Here is a 14,834-nt window from a genome sequence, read left to right on the forward strand (position 1 = left end):
CAGTCAGATTTTTTCTATGCAATAGGAAGGGCACTCAATTAGAGAGCAGGAGGCATGTGTTCTGGCCCTGCCTTGGTATGTGGGCAAGTTGGGAAAATCTCATCTTCTTCTTTAGGGTCTTGTTTTCTTCCTACATCAAGTGAGCCAGCTGGCCTATACATCTTTTAATTCCCTCCTAATCCTAACATAATAAGCAGTGGCTTCAGAATCTGATCCCTGGCTTTGGATTTTCTGAGAATCCTTTAGGGTCTTAGACCTCGAAGGGGCCTTAGAGGCCATCTGTTTCAATTCCTTCATTTTACAGAAGAGGAAATTTGAGTCCCAGAGAACTAAAAATACCAAGTTAGTAAATGGTAGAGTCAAGTTTTAAAGATTAATGATAGAGCCAAGACTGGACAGGAGGTCTACAGGCTTTTTTCAGTGATTGTTACTATTATGTTTTCTATCCTAATAGTCTATATGGTAAGGACCTTTCCTCCACTGACATTCTATGTTTCTAAGGCAGGAACAAACCAGTTTATTGTCTTCCTGAGGCACTGCACTGGAAATTTCCATATTCTTCTCCTGAGAGCCTCTGGGAGGTAGGTCTTCTGCTTGTACATAGTTTGCCAACCTTGGGTTTGCATAGTCAAAGCCCATCTTCCCTCCCTGCATTGTTTTTAGGTATTCTCAGTGATCTAGCCTTTCCATGTGCTCATTGGGGAGTCTCTGGAATCTTCCCATCCACACTACCTCTTCTTTCAAGGCCTTCCTTGATGCCCTTAAATAGAAATGTCTCTTCCTCCTTTAAATGCTCATTGTGCTTTTTGGGGGACCTCTCTCAGGGCTCATATTACAACCTACTTTGTATTTATATCCATATCTTAGCTCTTTACCAAAATGTAAGTTCTTGAGAGCAGGGATGGTATGGTACCCCTTTTCTTATTCTCTGCAGCATTGGTCACAGGCCCTCAAAATAGTAGGTGCCCAATTCATGAATGTGAATGAATGAATGCTCTTGAGTCCAAGTACAATCCTTTCCCTACTGTACCTCATAGAATGTGAGCTCCCTATTGGTGAGGATTGATGAATTCTTTGTATTTATGTTTCTGGCACTTAGCATAGTGTCTGGCAAATTAAAGGTGCTTAACCAATGACTTATTGATTGTTTTATTGATTGACTATACTCTATTTGGATCAGTAATTTGTGTATCTGTCTCCATTCAGACTATCCTTCCCTCTTGTCATCTTCTTTTGTCCCACCCCTTCCTACCTTGGTCTCCATACTTTACTATCTGGCTTGAGGGTATACCCTGCGATGTCCTGGCATTATCTGACATACTTATCCCAACGAAGGAGCCCTGGGCCTTGCTCTTCACCCCACAGCTGAACTTTCTTTGCTGTATTGACTCACCCCGTTACAGTGCAATTGTCTCACTCTTTGTCCTCCCTAGTGCTTAGCAGTCTTTGACACATGAGGAGGGTTTGATAAATGCTTTTATACTTCTTCATGCCTTATCTCTCCTACTACTGTAAGGTTAATGAAGCTATGGCCGGGTCTTCCTTCTCTTGATATCTTCTCCATGGTTCAGTACACAGTAGGCACTTAATAGATGTTTAAATGAAGAATCCAGACAAGTAGAGGACAAGAGGAAGATGCTTTAGGCAGAAGAAACATGTGAGCCTAGACACAGAGGTTGGAAAGCAGACGGCAATACTGAGGGTGGAACGGAGCAGTGAGAAGTCCAGTCTTCCTGGAGTGGAGACTTTACTTAGGGGACCCGTGGGAAATAAAGCTGGAGAGATTCTGGGATACACAGGGGGGTGGGTTGCCTTGAAACCCCAGATGGACTGTATAAGGATCAAATGAGATCATGTATATAAAGCACCTGGCAAGACTTAAAGCATTACCTAAATGTGGACTATTCATGATTATTACTATTATACTACAGACAATGGGAGCCATTGAAAGTTCTTGAGAAGGGAGGATAAAGTGAAAGAATTGGGTCAAGATTGTTGGTATAGAATTAGGCGCTAGAAGGTACCTTAAAACAAAGGCCATATAATATTAGAGTCAGGAGAAACTTCAGAGACCACCTGGTTCAGTCTATTCATTTTAAAGATGAGAATACTGAGGCCCAGACAAATGAAATGTTTTGCCCTGTCAAGTCCAGTATCACCAGGGCCAGAATTGGCCTTAAGAGATTATCTCCACATAGCAGGAAGGGCACCCTATTAGAGGCAGGAGTGAGTAGCAGACAAAGGATCCCGACCCAAATCTAGGGCTTCTCCCACTGAGTTTCTATCCTATGAAGACCCCCAAAGGAAAATAGCAAAGGGGTAGCTGAGGTAGAAAGGTGAGTCCATGACACCACTGGCCTTGCGGGGTAAAGACTTGCCCAAGGAGGCCACTCTCACCTGGGCTGAGAAATCGATGAGTTTTGGCAGAGGCTGTCTTCGGCCCTCATCAGTTTTCAGAAAGTCCAGCAGGCTTCCTGGTTGGGAGGAGAAGGGTGGGAGAGAAAGTTGAGCTGGGGTTCAGGGGCCAGCCAGATCCACTAATCAATCATAGCTCCCAGACCCTATTGTGTAGCTCTTTTCAGGCTATGGCAGAGTAGCTAGGACTTTGAACCCAGATCTCCCAATTCCAAGGCAATACTCTACGCATTATACCCTACTGGGTCTCAGTCATGTCTTCCTAACTAGATTATCGGCTTCCCCTCTTTGGAATCCCTGCAGTTCCCAGCATAGGGAAGGGTAAAGAGCCTTTCCTCCAGCACAGTGAATCAAGGTGATCATCCCTGCTTCCTGCTCTCCCTTCTTCTCACCAAGGACAAGGATATTCCCCTCCCAAATCTTCCTTCAGTGGTGCACTGGAGACTTTTCTCTCTTTTCTATGCTGTGTTCAATGAATTTCTCCCCTAATCCAGTTGCAAATGATCTCTTTCTATTCCTAAATTCTTCAATCATGGCAATGTGAACTATTTCAGTTGGAGTTGCAGGCATTCAAAGAAACAGTGTCCAGGGTTAAGGAGTTTCATAAAAGAGGTATCGAAGTGCTATGTTTGAAGAAAGGAAGAAATGACCATTTCCATGCTTTTGGGAGTAGGATGGACCGAGAGAGTGGAACTGACGGGGACAGAAGTAATGAAAGCTTTCCTAGGAGAGGCATTTGATGGGGCCTTGGTCCCCCCCCATCCCCCCACACCTTTTGCCATGAATTCAGTAATGATGTAGATGGGTTCTTCCTTGGTGACCACTGCATGCAGTTTCACAAGCTTGTCGTGCTGCAGGGTCTTCATCAGGTTGGCTTCGGCCAAGAAGGCTTCCACAGACATGCTCCCTGGCTTCATGGTCTTCACAGCCACTTTGGTGTGCTTGTTGTAGGTAGCTGAAGGGGGACAGAGACTGGGGTAAGGAGGGGTGTCAGAGTGGGGATCCTATTGGGAACTTCCACCCATGCCTCCCTTTTCCTACTCTAAGAAGCCTTCCAATTCATCTCACCCCAAGGGGGAGGATCATCAATTTCTAGATTTCATTTCTCAGAAAAGAAGCTAGTAACATAGTCTGTTAGGACCCAACCTCAAAAGGCAAATTGACTATTGGACTAGCTAGAGTATTTGGTTGCTTATCAGAGAAATTGTTTCCTTAAGGACATTATTCAAATCTGCCCTTCCCTCTCCCATTCCTAGGTCCCAAATCTCCCATCTAGCCCAGCTCAGGACTCACCCATCCAGACTTCTCCAAACTGTCCAGCCCCCAGTTTCTTCTCAAATTTCAGAGATTCCCTTGGGATCTCCCAAGCATCCTTCTCCCAGGGTTTTTGGGGCTTGGGGACCACACAGGCCACTGTTAGCTTCTGGCATAAGCCATCACTTCCTTCTGCAACAGAGCCCTGGTATCAGTTCTGGTGGACATCCACCAGCTGGAAAGGGAGCATCACCAAAGGTACCCAATTCTTTTTAGGGTGGGGTGGGACCAACCAGGCAAGTTGAATTTACCAGTAAATTTTATATTTTAACTTGGATTATTTCTTAGCAGTTGTTGCTGCTATACCCATTCCACCCCCCAAACTTAACACATTCAGATTTAGAAAAGACCTGAAAGATCATTTTCCCACCTCCTCTAAAGGCCCAAAGAAGGAAAATGGCTTGCCCAGAATTGCATAGTTAATAAATAGGAAAGCAAGGATTCTGAACCAAGTGGAACCAAATCTGGGTCCAAATTCAATGTTTTTTTTTTTTCTCTCTACCTACAGCCCCTTCAGACACCTGGGATTCCTTGGTGAGGGCACTGCTTTTGACTCTGGGCTAGGGGGAATACTCACTCTTGTAGTGGGCCACCAGATCCTGCAAAGTACTGAAAGTACTCCGTGGGGAGATATAGAAACCACCATTGTCCAGGGTCCGGATCTTATAATGTTTCACTGCATCCTGGTGCTGGGGATCATAGTCGCGTATTGATAAAGAATAACTGCCTGAATGGGCAAGAAAGAAAGATCTTTTGTCATGAGATCTAAGCACCCCACTATGCTTAGTTATCCCCCAAAATTCTCCTCCCTGCCCCGGGCAGGGGCTCACAGCACCATTCACATCACTTACACAGTCTTTCCTAGGGGACCTAGCTCTGGGGAACTGCCCTGGCCAGTGGGCTACAGAGGAGGAAAGGAACTCTCATTGCTAATTTAGTAATTCCTGAGTGTGGTCATAAATGAAGTTGTTGGCATTAGGCTTCCCAGTGTCCCTCTTTTCCACAACTGCCCCATCCAGGCAGGCTTCTTTGGAAGCAATGTCCTAGAGGTAAACGCACCATGATCCATTGTAGAAGTGACAATCTCATACCTCAAATCATTGATTGCTCTGTAATGACATATGCTGTGTGATGGATAGAAACAACAAACCTTCAAACCCCTCTACTAGCATATACTTCCTGAAAGTCCAGATGACCATGCTTGTGAAGACTAGCCAAATAAAGAGCTCTGGCATCATGGGCTTCCAATTTCTAAATTCTCGAACTCTCAGACTCTGCTCTCATCTGAAATACATGCCACGACCACCAACTCTCCAGTAATACTCTACCACTTTCTGTTTCTGGGCTGGTTTCTGACCCCATCCTTGTCCCTGACCACATAGCCTCTAGATAACCTCCATCAATCGAAATGAAGCCATTTATTTGTGCTCCTTCTCAGCCTCTATTAGGGCAGTGAGAGGCAAAGAGGTAATCTTTTTTTTTATTTCTTCAGTAATGCTTTTTCTCCACTTACACATAAAAACAACTTTTGGCATTCATTTTCTAACATTGTGAGTTCCAAATTCTCTCCCTCCCTCCCTTCACTCTCTCCTCCCTGAGACTATAAGCAATTTTATGTTGGTGATACATGTGCTATCATACAAAACATTTCCATATTCATCATGCTGTGGAAGAAGATATATATATATATATATATTAATATATATATATATATATTTAATCCTGAAGAAAATAAAGTGAAGATTTGTCTGCTTTGATCTGCATTCAGATTACTGTTCTTTCTCTGGAGGTGGATAGCATTTTTCATCATAAGTCCCTTAGTATTGTCTTGGATCATTGTATTGTTAAGAATAGCTAAGACATTCCTAGTTGTTCATCCTATGTTATTGCTGTTGTTGTGTATAACATTCTCCTGGTTCTGTTCACTTCACTCTGCATCAGTTCATGTGAGTCCTTTCAGGCTTTTCTGAAATTTTCTGAAATCCTTCAGGAGGAAATCTTGATGCAAAGAGTAACAATGGAAATTCTCTCCCTCTTTCACCCTAACAGTATATTCCAGTCAACTGGATGATAAACGATTTGAGCTTTGGGTGTGGAAAGTTGCATATGGTGTCAGACGAGGTTGCTGCGTCAATGGGTTTTGCTTTATTCAGTTTCTGTTATAAAGAAGAGTTATGTGTAGACCGCATAGTCAAGCTGAATCTTGTTTCCAAATCTTTTACATTCTGCCTGCTAGAAAGTTGCCCTTCTCTTGCCCTCTACTACAGAATTATTGCCATTCAACCGTTTGTCCACCCATAATCCTATAGGCGCACACATCTGCACATATGCACACACAAATACATCTCTATACAAATAATGACAGCAATTCCTGTTTCTATAACACTTTAATGTTCATGAAGTGGTTTTCTGACAGTAGTCCTGTGAGATAGAAAACGAATATTCTTGTTCTCATTTTGCATATTAGAAAACTTAGTCCCAGAAATGAGACTTTCTAAGGATCATATAATTGATTGGCATACCTTGGTCTTAGATTGTAATCTTTCTGGGTCTAACAACAAAGTTCTTTTCATTTTTACACAAAATTTGAAAAAAGGCACATATATGCATATACATATAAGCACGGATGGACACAACAAATTATGTAAACAAATTCATATCCTCACCCATGCAAGCCTTCTTTTTATCATTTTAAATTATTTTATAAAAAAAAAAAACCTTACTATCTTAGTATCATTTCTGAGATGGAAGAACAGCAAGGGCTAAGCAATCGAGATTAAATGACTTGCCCAGGGTCATACAACTAGAAAGAGACTGAGACCAGACTTGAACTTAGGACCTCTCTACTCCAGGCCTTGCTCTCTGTTCATGATGGTACCTAGCTGTCCCACAACAGCTTACCTTTTTTTTTTTAATCTCTACCATGGTTACTACCCCTGATCAAGTACAACGAAGAAACAGAGCTACATATTGGTTGGTTCAGAGGGGCATAGATTTAGAAATGAGAGGAATAATAGAAAGCAACCAGTCAAAAACCTTGTATTATAGATGAAGAAACTGAGGCTCCAAGAGATGTAGTAATTTAAAGCTTAAAAGTAGTTTAGTGCTTAAAGCCAGAAAGACAGGCAAGTAGCAGAGGCCACAGATTTGAACTCAAGCCCTATGATTAAATCAAGTGATTTTTCTGTTATGTCAATCAGTTACAACCTAACTGTATTACTTAACTGATAGGTGAAATTCACCACTATTCAGAGAAGAAGGTTCGGAACATTTTCCTTTTTCTTTAACCCCTCCTTCTACATTTCCTTTTCATCCCTCTCTCTTCCTTCAAAGGACCTTACTTCTTTACTAAGAAAATTATTAAGGCTACCCAATGTAAGTTTCTCATCTTCTCTATTCTACACCTCAAAATTCTTTTATACTTTTACCTATCCTCTTTTCCTTTTGGCTAATTGGAGGGAAAAGTAGTTCTTTTTCTTGTTGAGGCTAACTCAGTTCCTCTATTTTGCACCCCTGATCCTTTCCCCTCCCATCTCTTCTAGAAATATGCTCTCCATTACTCAGTCCCATCTCTTCTCTCACTTTTATTCTTTCACTTTCTAATGGCTCTTTCCTGCTGTTATACTCCAGACTTGCCATTTCTTACATCCTTAGAAAGCCTTCCCTGGACTCTGTCACTCCTTAAGCTAGTATCCTATAGATCTTCTCTGTTTCACTGCCAAGATACTGGCATCTACTCTAGCTATCTTGACTTGTTCACCACCCACACACTTCTCCCTCTTTTAAAATATGCCTTCAATTCCTACCTCTCTGAAACTACCAAGATTACCAATGATTTTTTCACCTCCAAATCTCATTTCATTTCTTTTCTCAGTCCTTAGACTCCTTGACTCCTTTGCAGCTTTTGACATTATTGGACACTCTCTCCCCTTGTATATTCTTTCAACTCATGACTTTCATGACACTGCTCTTTCCTGGCTCTCCTCATACATGTTTTATGCTCCTCTCCTTTCTTTGCTGGTTTTGAATCCATATCTTAATTCTCAAATGTGCCTTGTTTTATAAGGCTCTGTCCTGGGCCCTTTTCTCTTCTGGTTCTGTATCTCCTTTATTGGTGATCTCACCATTTCCCATGGTTCAATGATCCTTTCTCTTCTGATGAGTCTCAGATCTATATATCTAACCCTAATCTGTCTCTTGGGCTCTAATCCCAATGATAAAATATTTGCTGGATATTTTCTATCTGGATATTCCTTTGGCATATCAAATCTATACATCCCAAGCTGACTCATTCATTTTCCTGACCTCCCAGACTTCCTTTTTTTTCCTCCTTCTTCCTTCTTCCAGTCACCTAGATTCACAATCTCAAAGCCATCTTTCCCTTTTCCCCCTTTCATATCTTTCCATTTTTAATCATCAGCCAAATATTATTTTATATTATTCTACAATCACATTTCATGGCGATCCCTTTCTCTTTACTCATATATCTAGCTGGGGAAGATAATATATACATACAGAGGCTTATATAAAATACATATATGGGGGCCAGTCTTTGCAAATTCACAGAAGTGAGAGATGGAATATCATGTTCAAGGAACAATAATTATGAAGACATTTTATTTTTTACCAATTACAGGTGATAACAATTTTCCACATAAGTTTTCTCAAGTTATATGATCCAAATTGTCTCCCTCCCTTCTCTTCTCTCCTCCTTCCCAGAACTGGTAAGCAATTTGATCTGGGTTAAATATATATTATCATGCAAAACATATTTCCATATTATTCATTTTTGTAAGACAATAATCATGTAAACCCAAACCCTGAGATAAAAACCCAAATAAAGTGAAAAATCATATGTTTTGATCTGCATTCCTACTCCAACAGTTCTTTCTCTGGAGGTGGATAGTATTGTTTGTCTTAAATTCTGAGGAACAATAAGAAAACCAGTTTGACTGGTAGAATGAACAGAGGGGTCTTATCTGGAAAGGTGGTTGAAAGACAGGTTGTTATGGATTTTAGATGCCAGAGGAGTTCATCTGTTTAATTCTACATGTAAGAGAGAGCCACTGTAGTTTATTGCGTAGGGGAGTGACATGATCAAATTTAAACTTTAGGAAGATTGCTTTGGCAGCTGTACAAAGACTGAATTAGAGAGGCAGGGAGAACAGTTGGAAGGTTGTTGCAACAGTTCAGATCTGAATAATGACAACCTGAACCAGGGTAGTGACTGTATGAAAAGGAAGAGGACCATAATCTGAGGGATATGGGAATAGAACCAATGGATATGGCAACTAATTAGATAATGTATGGTAAGTTGGAGTGAGGAACTAAAGATGGCAAGAAGGTTGGGAACTCCAGTAGAGTGATCCCTCACCTATCACAGAAGTTCCATTCCAGAGACCCCCCACAGTAGGTGAAAATCCACGAAGTAGCAACATTACTTTTATTATTTATCTATTTTAAGGCTTTATAAACCCTTCCTACTCTCCTATAAACCTTCCCCATACTCTTATTAACCTTTCCTATACTCTTACAAACACTGAGCCACTCAGTGCCCAGGATACAGAACACAGTGCTGAGGTTGATCACCTTTTATTCCTCAGCCAATAGTGTGCCGTGTACAGTCTCATGTTGGCAAACTTGTACAAGCAGCAGTGGTGTATTGCATTTCCATTGTGTGCAGTACGGTATTCATCTGCAAAATCCTATGATATGGCAAAAACTCAGTGATATGGAATTATATATATATATTTAAAACCCATGATACAATGAAGCTGAGATAAATGAACCATGATATAGTGAGGGATGACTGTAATTGGAATAATGGTAGTACTCTGCACAGAAACAGAGTAATTTGACAGAGGAATAGATTAAGGAAAAATGAGGAGGTTATTTTTGGACATACTGAGTTTGAGATATCTTTAGGACATTGAGTTCTAAATGCTCAGCAGGCAATTGGTGATGTTGGACAAGCTCAGGAGAGAGACGAGGGCTAAATAAAAAGGTCTAGGAGTCATCTTCATAGAGATGATCATTAAACTTATGTGAGCTAATGTTGTCACCAAGAGAGTATAGAAGGAGAAGAGAGAGGGTATAGGATAGAACTATGGGGGACATCCAAAGTTAGGGGACATGGTATGGATAATGATTCAGCAAAGGAGACTGAGAGGAAATAGTCAGATAGATAGGAAAACCAAGAAAGAATAGTGTCAAGACAACCCAAAGAGGTAGGAGCTTTCAGGAAGAGAATATGGGCTAATACTGTCAAAAGCAGTAAAGAAGTCAAAGATAAGAAATGAGAAAAAGGTCATCAGATTTAGCAATTAAAATAGGTGATTTTCAAGGAAACAGTTTCAGTTGAGCAAGGAAATAGGAAGCCAATTGAAAAGGTTTGAGTAATGACAGGAGAGGAGGTGGAAGCTTATGAGGGAAGACAACTTTTCCTAGGCTGAGGAATGGAAGAGGTGGATAGCCTCAGGGCATGCTAGGGTTTTGTGTGTGTGTGTGTGTGTGTGTGTGTGTGTGTGTGTGTGTTTGTGTGTATGTGTGTGTGTTTTAAGAGTGGGCAAGACTTGGGTAGATTTGTAGACAGCAGTCAAAGAGGCAGTAGAAAAATATTTATAACAGTTCTTTTTGTGATAGCACAGAACTGGAAATTGAGGGAATGTCCATCAATTCGAGAATGACTAAACAAATTGTGGGTATATCATTGTAATGGGATACTATTGTGCCATAAGAAATGGTGACGAGGAGGATTTCAGAAAAATTTATAGGAACTAATACAGAATAAAGTGAAAAGAACCAGGAGAACATTATGCATTGTAACAGCAATACTGTACAGTGAATTGTGAATGACTTAGCTCTTCTCAGCAATACAATGAAAACGCTATCCACCGCCAGAGAAAGAACTGATGGAATCTGAATGCAACATACCATCAAAGGAAAAGAGGATGTATAAAAATATGCAAAAGTTTTGAGGTGTAGAATAGAGATGAGGAGCCTCCATTTTCTTAGTAAAGTAAGAATTTGGAGAGCCTCAATTTTCTTAGTAAAGAAATAAAGTCCTTTGAGGGGAAAGAGAGGGATGAGGGGAAAATGTAGAGTCAAAGAGTACCATTTTCCACTTTATTTTCTTCATTTTTTAATGTGTCTTCCATAAAATGAATATGGAAATGTGTTTTCTATGATAGCACATGTATAACCAATATGAAATTGCTTACCAACTCAGGAAGGGGAGAGAGGGAGGGAAAGAATTTGAAACTCAAAAAGTTAGAAAATAAATGCCAAAAATTATTTTTACATGCAATTAGGAAAAAATAAAACATAACTAAAGAAAAAAAGAGAATCAATAGAAAAGGAGAGATGAAAAGCTAGAGAAGTCTGTTGGATGATTGTGTAGGCAATCTGCTGGAGAACATAGGATGGGATCCAGTATACAAACAAAGGGATTGACCTTAGCAAAGAGAAAGGCCACCTCTTTATTAGGGATTGGAATAAAGGAATAAAAAGATAGATGGGGGTTGGAGTGGAGGGAGATCATGTCAAAGGGTTGTGAAATAAAGAGGAGAAAGAAGGGAGCTCAGGTAAATGGGTTCTACTTTCTTGAATAGTCAAGATCTTCAGCTGCAAAACAGGGAGATAGCGTGGGAGAAGTCAATGTTGGGGATGGAACTGAGAATCAATCGGGGAAGAGTTAAATGATTGTTTTGCAGGGAGGGCTCAGCAGAAATTAGAGAGCAATGTCTTATAATTCTATCCTTCTTCAAAGTACACTTTAGGATCTCTCTCTCTCTCTCTCTCTCTCTCTCTCTCTCTCTCTCTCTCTCTCTCTCTCTCTCTCTCTCTCTCTCTCTCTCTCTCTCTCTCTCCCCCCCCCTTACCTTGCGCCTTAGAATCAATATTTTGTATTGGTTCTAAGGCAGAAGAACAGTAAGGGCTAGACAGTGGGGGTTAAGTGACTTGCCCAGGGTCACACAGCTAGGAAGTGTCTGAGGCCAGATTGAAGGCCTGGCTCTCAATCCACTGAGCTATCCAGCTGCCCCCTTGGACCTGTCTCTTCCAGGAAGCTTTCCCTTATCTCCTAACTTCTCTCTGTTCTCTCCCTACACAAATTACCTTCTGTTTACTTCTGTGTAAACATGTTGAATGCCTTTAATAGGATATAAATTCGTTAGAGCAGGGACAATTTTGCTTTTGTACTCTAGTTAGCACAGGGTGTGGTACATAGTATATATCTAATAAATATTTGTTGATTGAATAGTAGAAATATCCCTGAATGTGAAGACAGAAAACCTAGGTTCAAGTCCCAGTCAGGCCATTCACAAGTCATTTCACTTCTGAGTTTCAGTTTCCTCATCTATAAATTGAGATAATATTATCTGTACTCTTTCCCAGGGCTGTTGTGAGGAAAGTAGTTTGTAAACTTGAAAGCCCTATGGAAATATAAACTGCTATTATTACTTCCCACTCAGGTATTTGCCTAAGGAAGGGGCTATGTCCAAATGGCAGGGCTGGGTTGTTCTAGGGGAACCTCTCCTCATTCATCTTCCAGGAATCACAGGATCATAAAATCTTAGAGCCTGAAGGGACCTTAGAAATAAGCCAACTCCCTCATTTTATAGATGTAGAAATGGAGGCCCCAAGAAGTAGAAAGACTTGCCCCAAATCACACAGGTTAGAATTTGAACCCCAATCTCATGACTCGAAATCCAATACTCCTTTCACTGTACCAGCTCTGTACTGATTGCCATCTTGTGTCCTACCACCACTCTGGACTTACCTTTGGTGGTTTCACTGTCCCGAATCATGAAGGAGCCTAATACATTCCCAGGTGCCAACAGGTGTCGCTCTGCATCCTTACGGCTAATGTCTTTGAAGAACCATCTGTGACAGGAGAAGAGCCAAGCATGAAACTACATGTGGTGGTGGTGGTGGTGGGGACTCTAAGAACGAGGGGAGCCATAGCAGAACCCTGATTCCTGGGGCAGGCTGGAGTCACAGAGAATCATGGGAGCTCTGAGTGCCATGTCTTATCTATCTACTAGATTGTAAACTCCCTGAGGATAGGCATTGTGTGTAACTTATTTTTGGATCTCCTATAGAGCTCTGCATGTAGAAGATTCTTAGGAAATGTTTGTGAAATTCATGGAGTGAAGAGAGATCCAGGAACAAGGATTTGAAAGGGTACACAGCTGAGAAAATGTGATGTTGTTTTCACCTCCAGGAAATACCTGGTAACAAGGGGATTTCACAGAGCACCATGGCCTTAGACTACAGGAGAAGTAATTTAAGTTAGACTTAAGTCAGAACTTACTGCTTGGGAGGATGGGTTTCAAAGAGAGGCTGTGACACTTCCTCTGGAAAGATCTTTTAAAAAAGGTTACATCTTCATCTGTCTGAGATGTTCTAAAGTATCCCTGCTCAGATATAGGTCATGATGATCCTTTTAGCCCTGCGCATCTCTGGACTTTCTTAGTGGAGGGTAGGCAACAGGTATACTTACTCTTCTGTCTCCAGTGAGTTGACTTGGGCTACATAGTTACTTGGAATATAGCCCTCCTTCCTCGTAGCAAGGGAGCGAGCTCTCCACCACTCTCCAGATCTGCAAGAGGAGAAAACAAGATCATCCCACTGTGGCAGAGCTAGAATGCTTCAAATCAACCCTCAGCCTCTTTGTTCTCTCACTGAGGATGGTAGAGAGTTCCAGATTTGACCCGATGGTCTGGAATTTGGCATCCAGTGAATAATGGAGTTAGACTAGATTATTTCCAAGGTCCCTTCCAGTTCTAATTTGAATAAGAAATATTCTCATTCATTCAAATTAGGGGTTACATTCTTCTTGGAAGTCCTCTTCTGATACTTCCCTGAGCTTTTCAGGTGACCCTGGGCTCCATATAAGCTCTGGCTGGTCCTAGAGAGCTGAGAACATATCTAGTACAGGTGATGGCTTGCATGACTTATCTGAGGGCCAGTCAAAGTGTGGATAGGCTCAACACCAGGAAGATGGGAACCAAGAGATGAAATTTTGTGGCCACAAAAACTGTATCTTGGGATGAGCTGATGTTGGCTAAGACAGAACTCTTGACAGCAGAGAAGTTTGCTGTCCTTCCCAGGATCTTAACATGAACCCCCTCTGGGAAGAGTCATATTCAGGGAGACAAACACCAGGCCAGGACCTACTTTTCTAGGATTGCCATCTGGTCACCCTTCCGAAAGCTGAGGTCCTCATTGTGAATGGCCTCATAGTCATATAGGGCCACAACTGTAATGTCCACATTCTCAGAGGCTGTTGGGAAATGGAGATACATGTATCATCAGGAAATGTGAGGTCAGGGCCAGGCCTACCTTGCCACCCCACCTATATCCTCTACCCCCCCTTCCTTTTTAAAACCCTCACCTTCCACCTTAGAATCAATACTACATATTGGTTCCAAGGCAGAAGAGTGGTAAGGGCTAGGCAATGGGGGTTAAGTGACTTGCCCAGGGCCACACAACTAGGAAGTATCTGAGACCAGATTTGAACCCAGGGTCTCCTGTCTCTGGGCCTGGCTCTCAATCTACTGAGCTAGCCAGCTGCCCCTTCTAACCCCCTTTCCAACATTTCCCCTTATATTGCCTTTTTCTTTGCCAAAAATTTTTCACTATAAATTTAATAACTACTTCAACAAATGTCAAGAAAAAACACAAATTGAACTGTAGAATCAAAAGGCAGCCTAGTATTAAGAATTCTAGACTGCTAGTTAGGGACCCTGGGTTCTAGTGCTGGTTATGTTTATTAGATGTGTGATTTGGGGCAAATCATTTCAACCCCTCCCTTCCTCTTCCCACCTACCCCATCCTCATTTTCCTTTTCTGTAAAGTCAGAATAAGAAGACTTGTACTTTCTGTCTCATGGGACTGCTGTGAGGAAAGCACAGTCTTATCAAAATCATTGTCCTCAGAGTTGCTGACAGGGCCATCACAGGGGAGAACACGCATTTCGTGAACAATAAAGTACAATGGGAATGCGATGTTATTTTTCTTTTATGCTTTAATAATATATAACAGAATGCACAAATAATATAATGCCTATTATACAAAATAACAGTAACATATAATTTGTTCAG

At 41.4% G+C, this 14,834-nt stretch overlaps 1 protein-coding gene across 1 annotated transcript in view; it reads right to left on the reverse strand.

Annotated features, from left to right (window-relative positions):
* Positions 1 to 14,834, reverse strand: part of HCK (HCK proto-oncogene, Src family tyrosine kinase) — a 43,253-nt gene that overhangs the window by 17,769 nt on the left and 10,650 nt on the right. Inside the window, exons 4-10 of the mRNA XM_016428512.2 lie at positions 13,909 to 14,014; positions 13,232 to 13,330; positions 12,509 to 12,612; positions 4,307 to 4,456; positions 3,709 to 3,861; positions 3,188 to 3,370; positions 2,398 to 2,474 (exon numbers count right to left, since the gene is read on the reverse strand). Of these exons, the coding sequence (XP_016283998.1) occupies positions 2,398 to 2,474; positions 3,188 to 3,370; positions 3,709 to 3,861; positions 4,307 to 4,456; positions 12,509 to 12,612; positions 13,232 to 13,330; positions 13,909 to 14,014 (872 nt within the window). The remainder of the gene's footprint in view (positions 1 to 2,397; positions 2,475 to 3,187; positions 3,371 to 3,708; positions 3,862 to 4,306; positions 4,457 to 12,508; positions 12,613 to 13,231; positions 13,331 to 13,908; positions 14,015 to 14,834) is intronic.

The sequence above is a fragment of the Monodelphis domestica genome, chromosome 1 (assembly GCF_027887165.1).
Source record: "Monodelphis domestica isolate mMonDom1 chromosome 1, mMonDom1.pri, whole genome shotgun sequence".
NCBI classification, from domain to species: Eukaryota; Metazoa; Chordata; class Mammalia; order Didelphimorphia; family Didelphidae; genus Monodelphis; species Monodelphis domestica.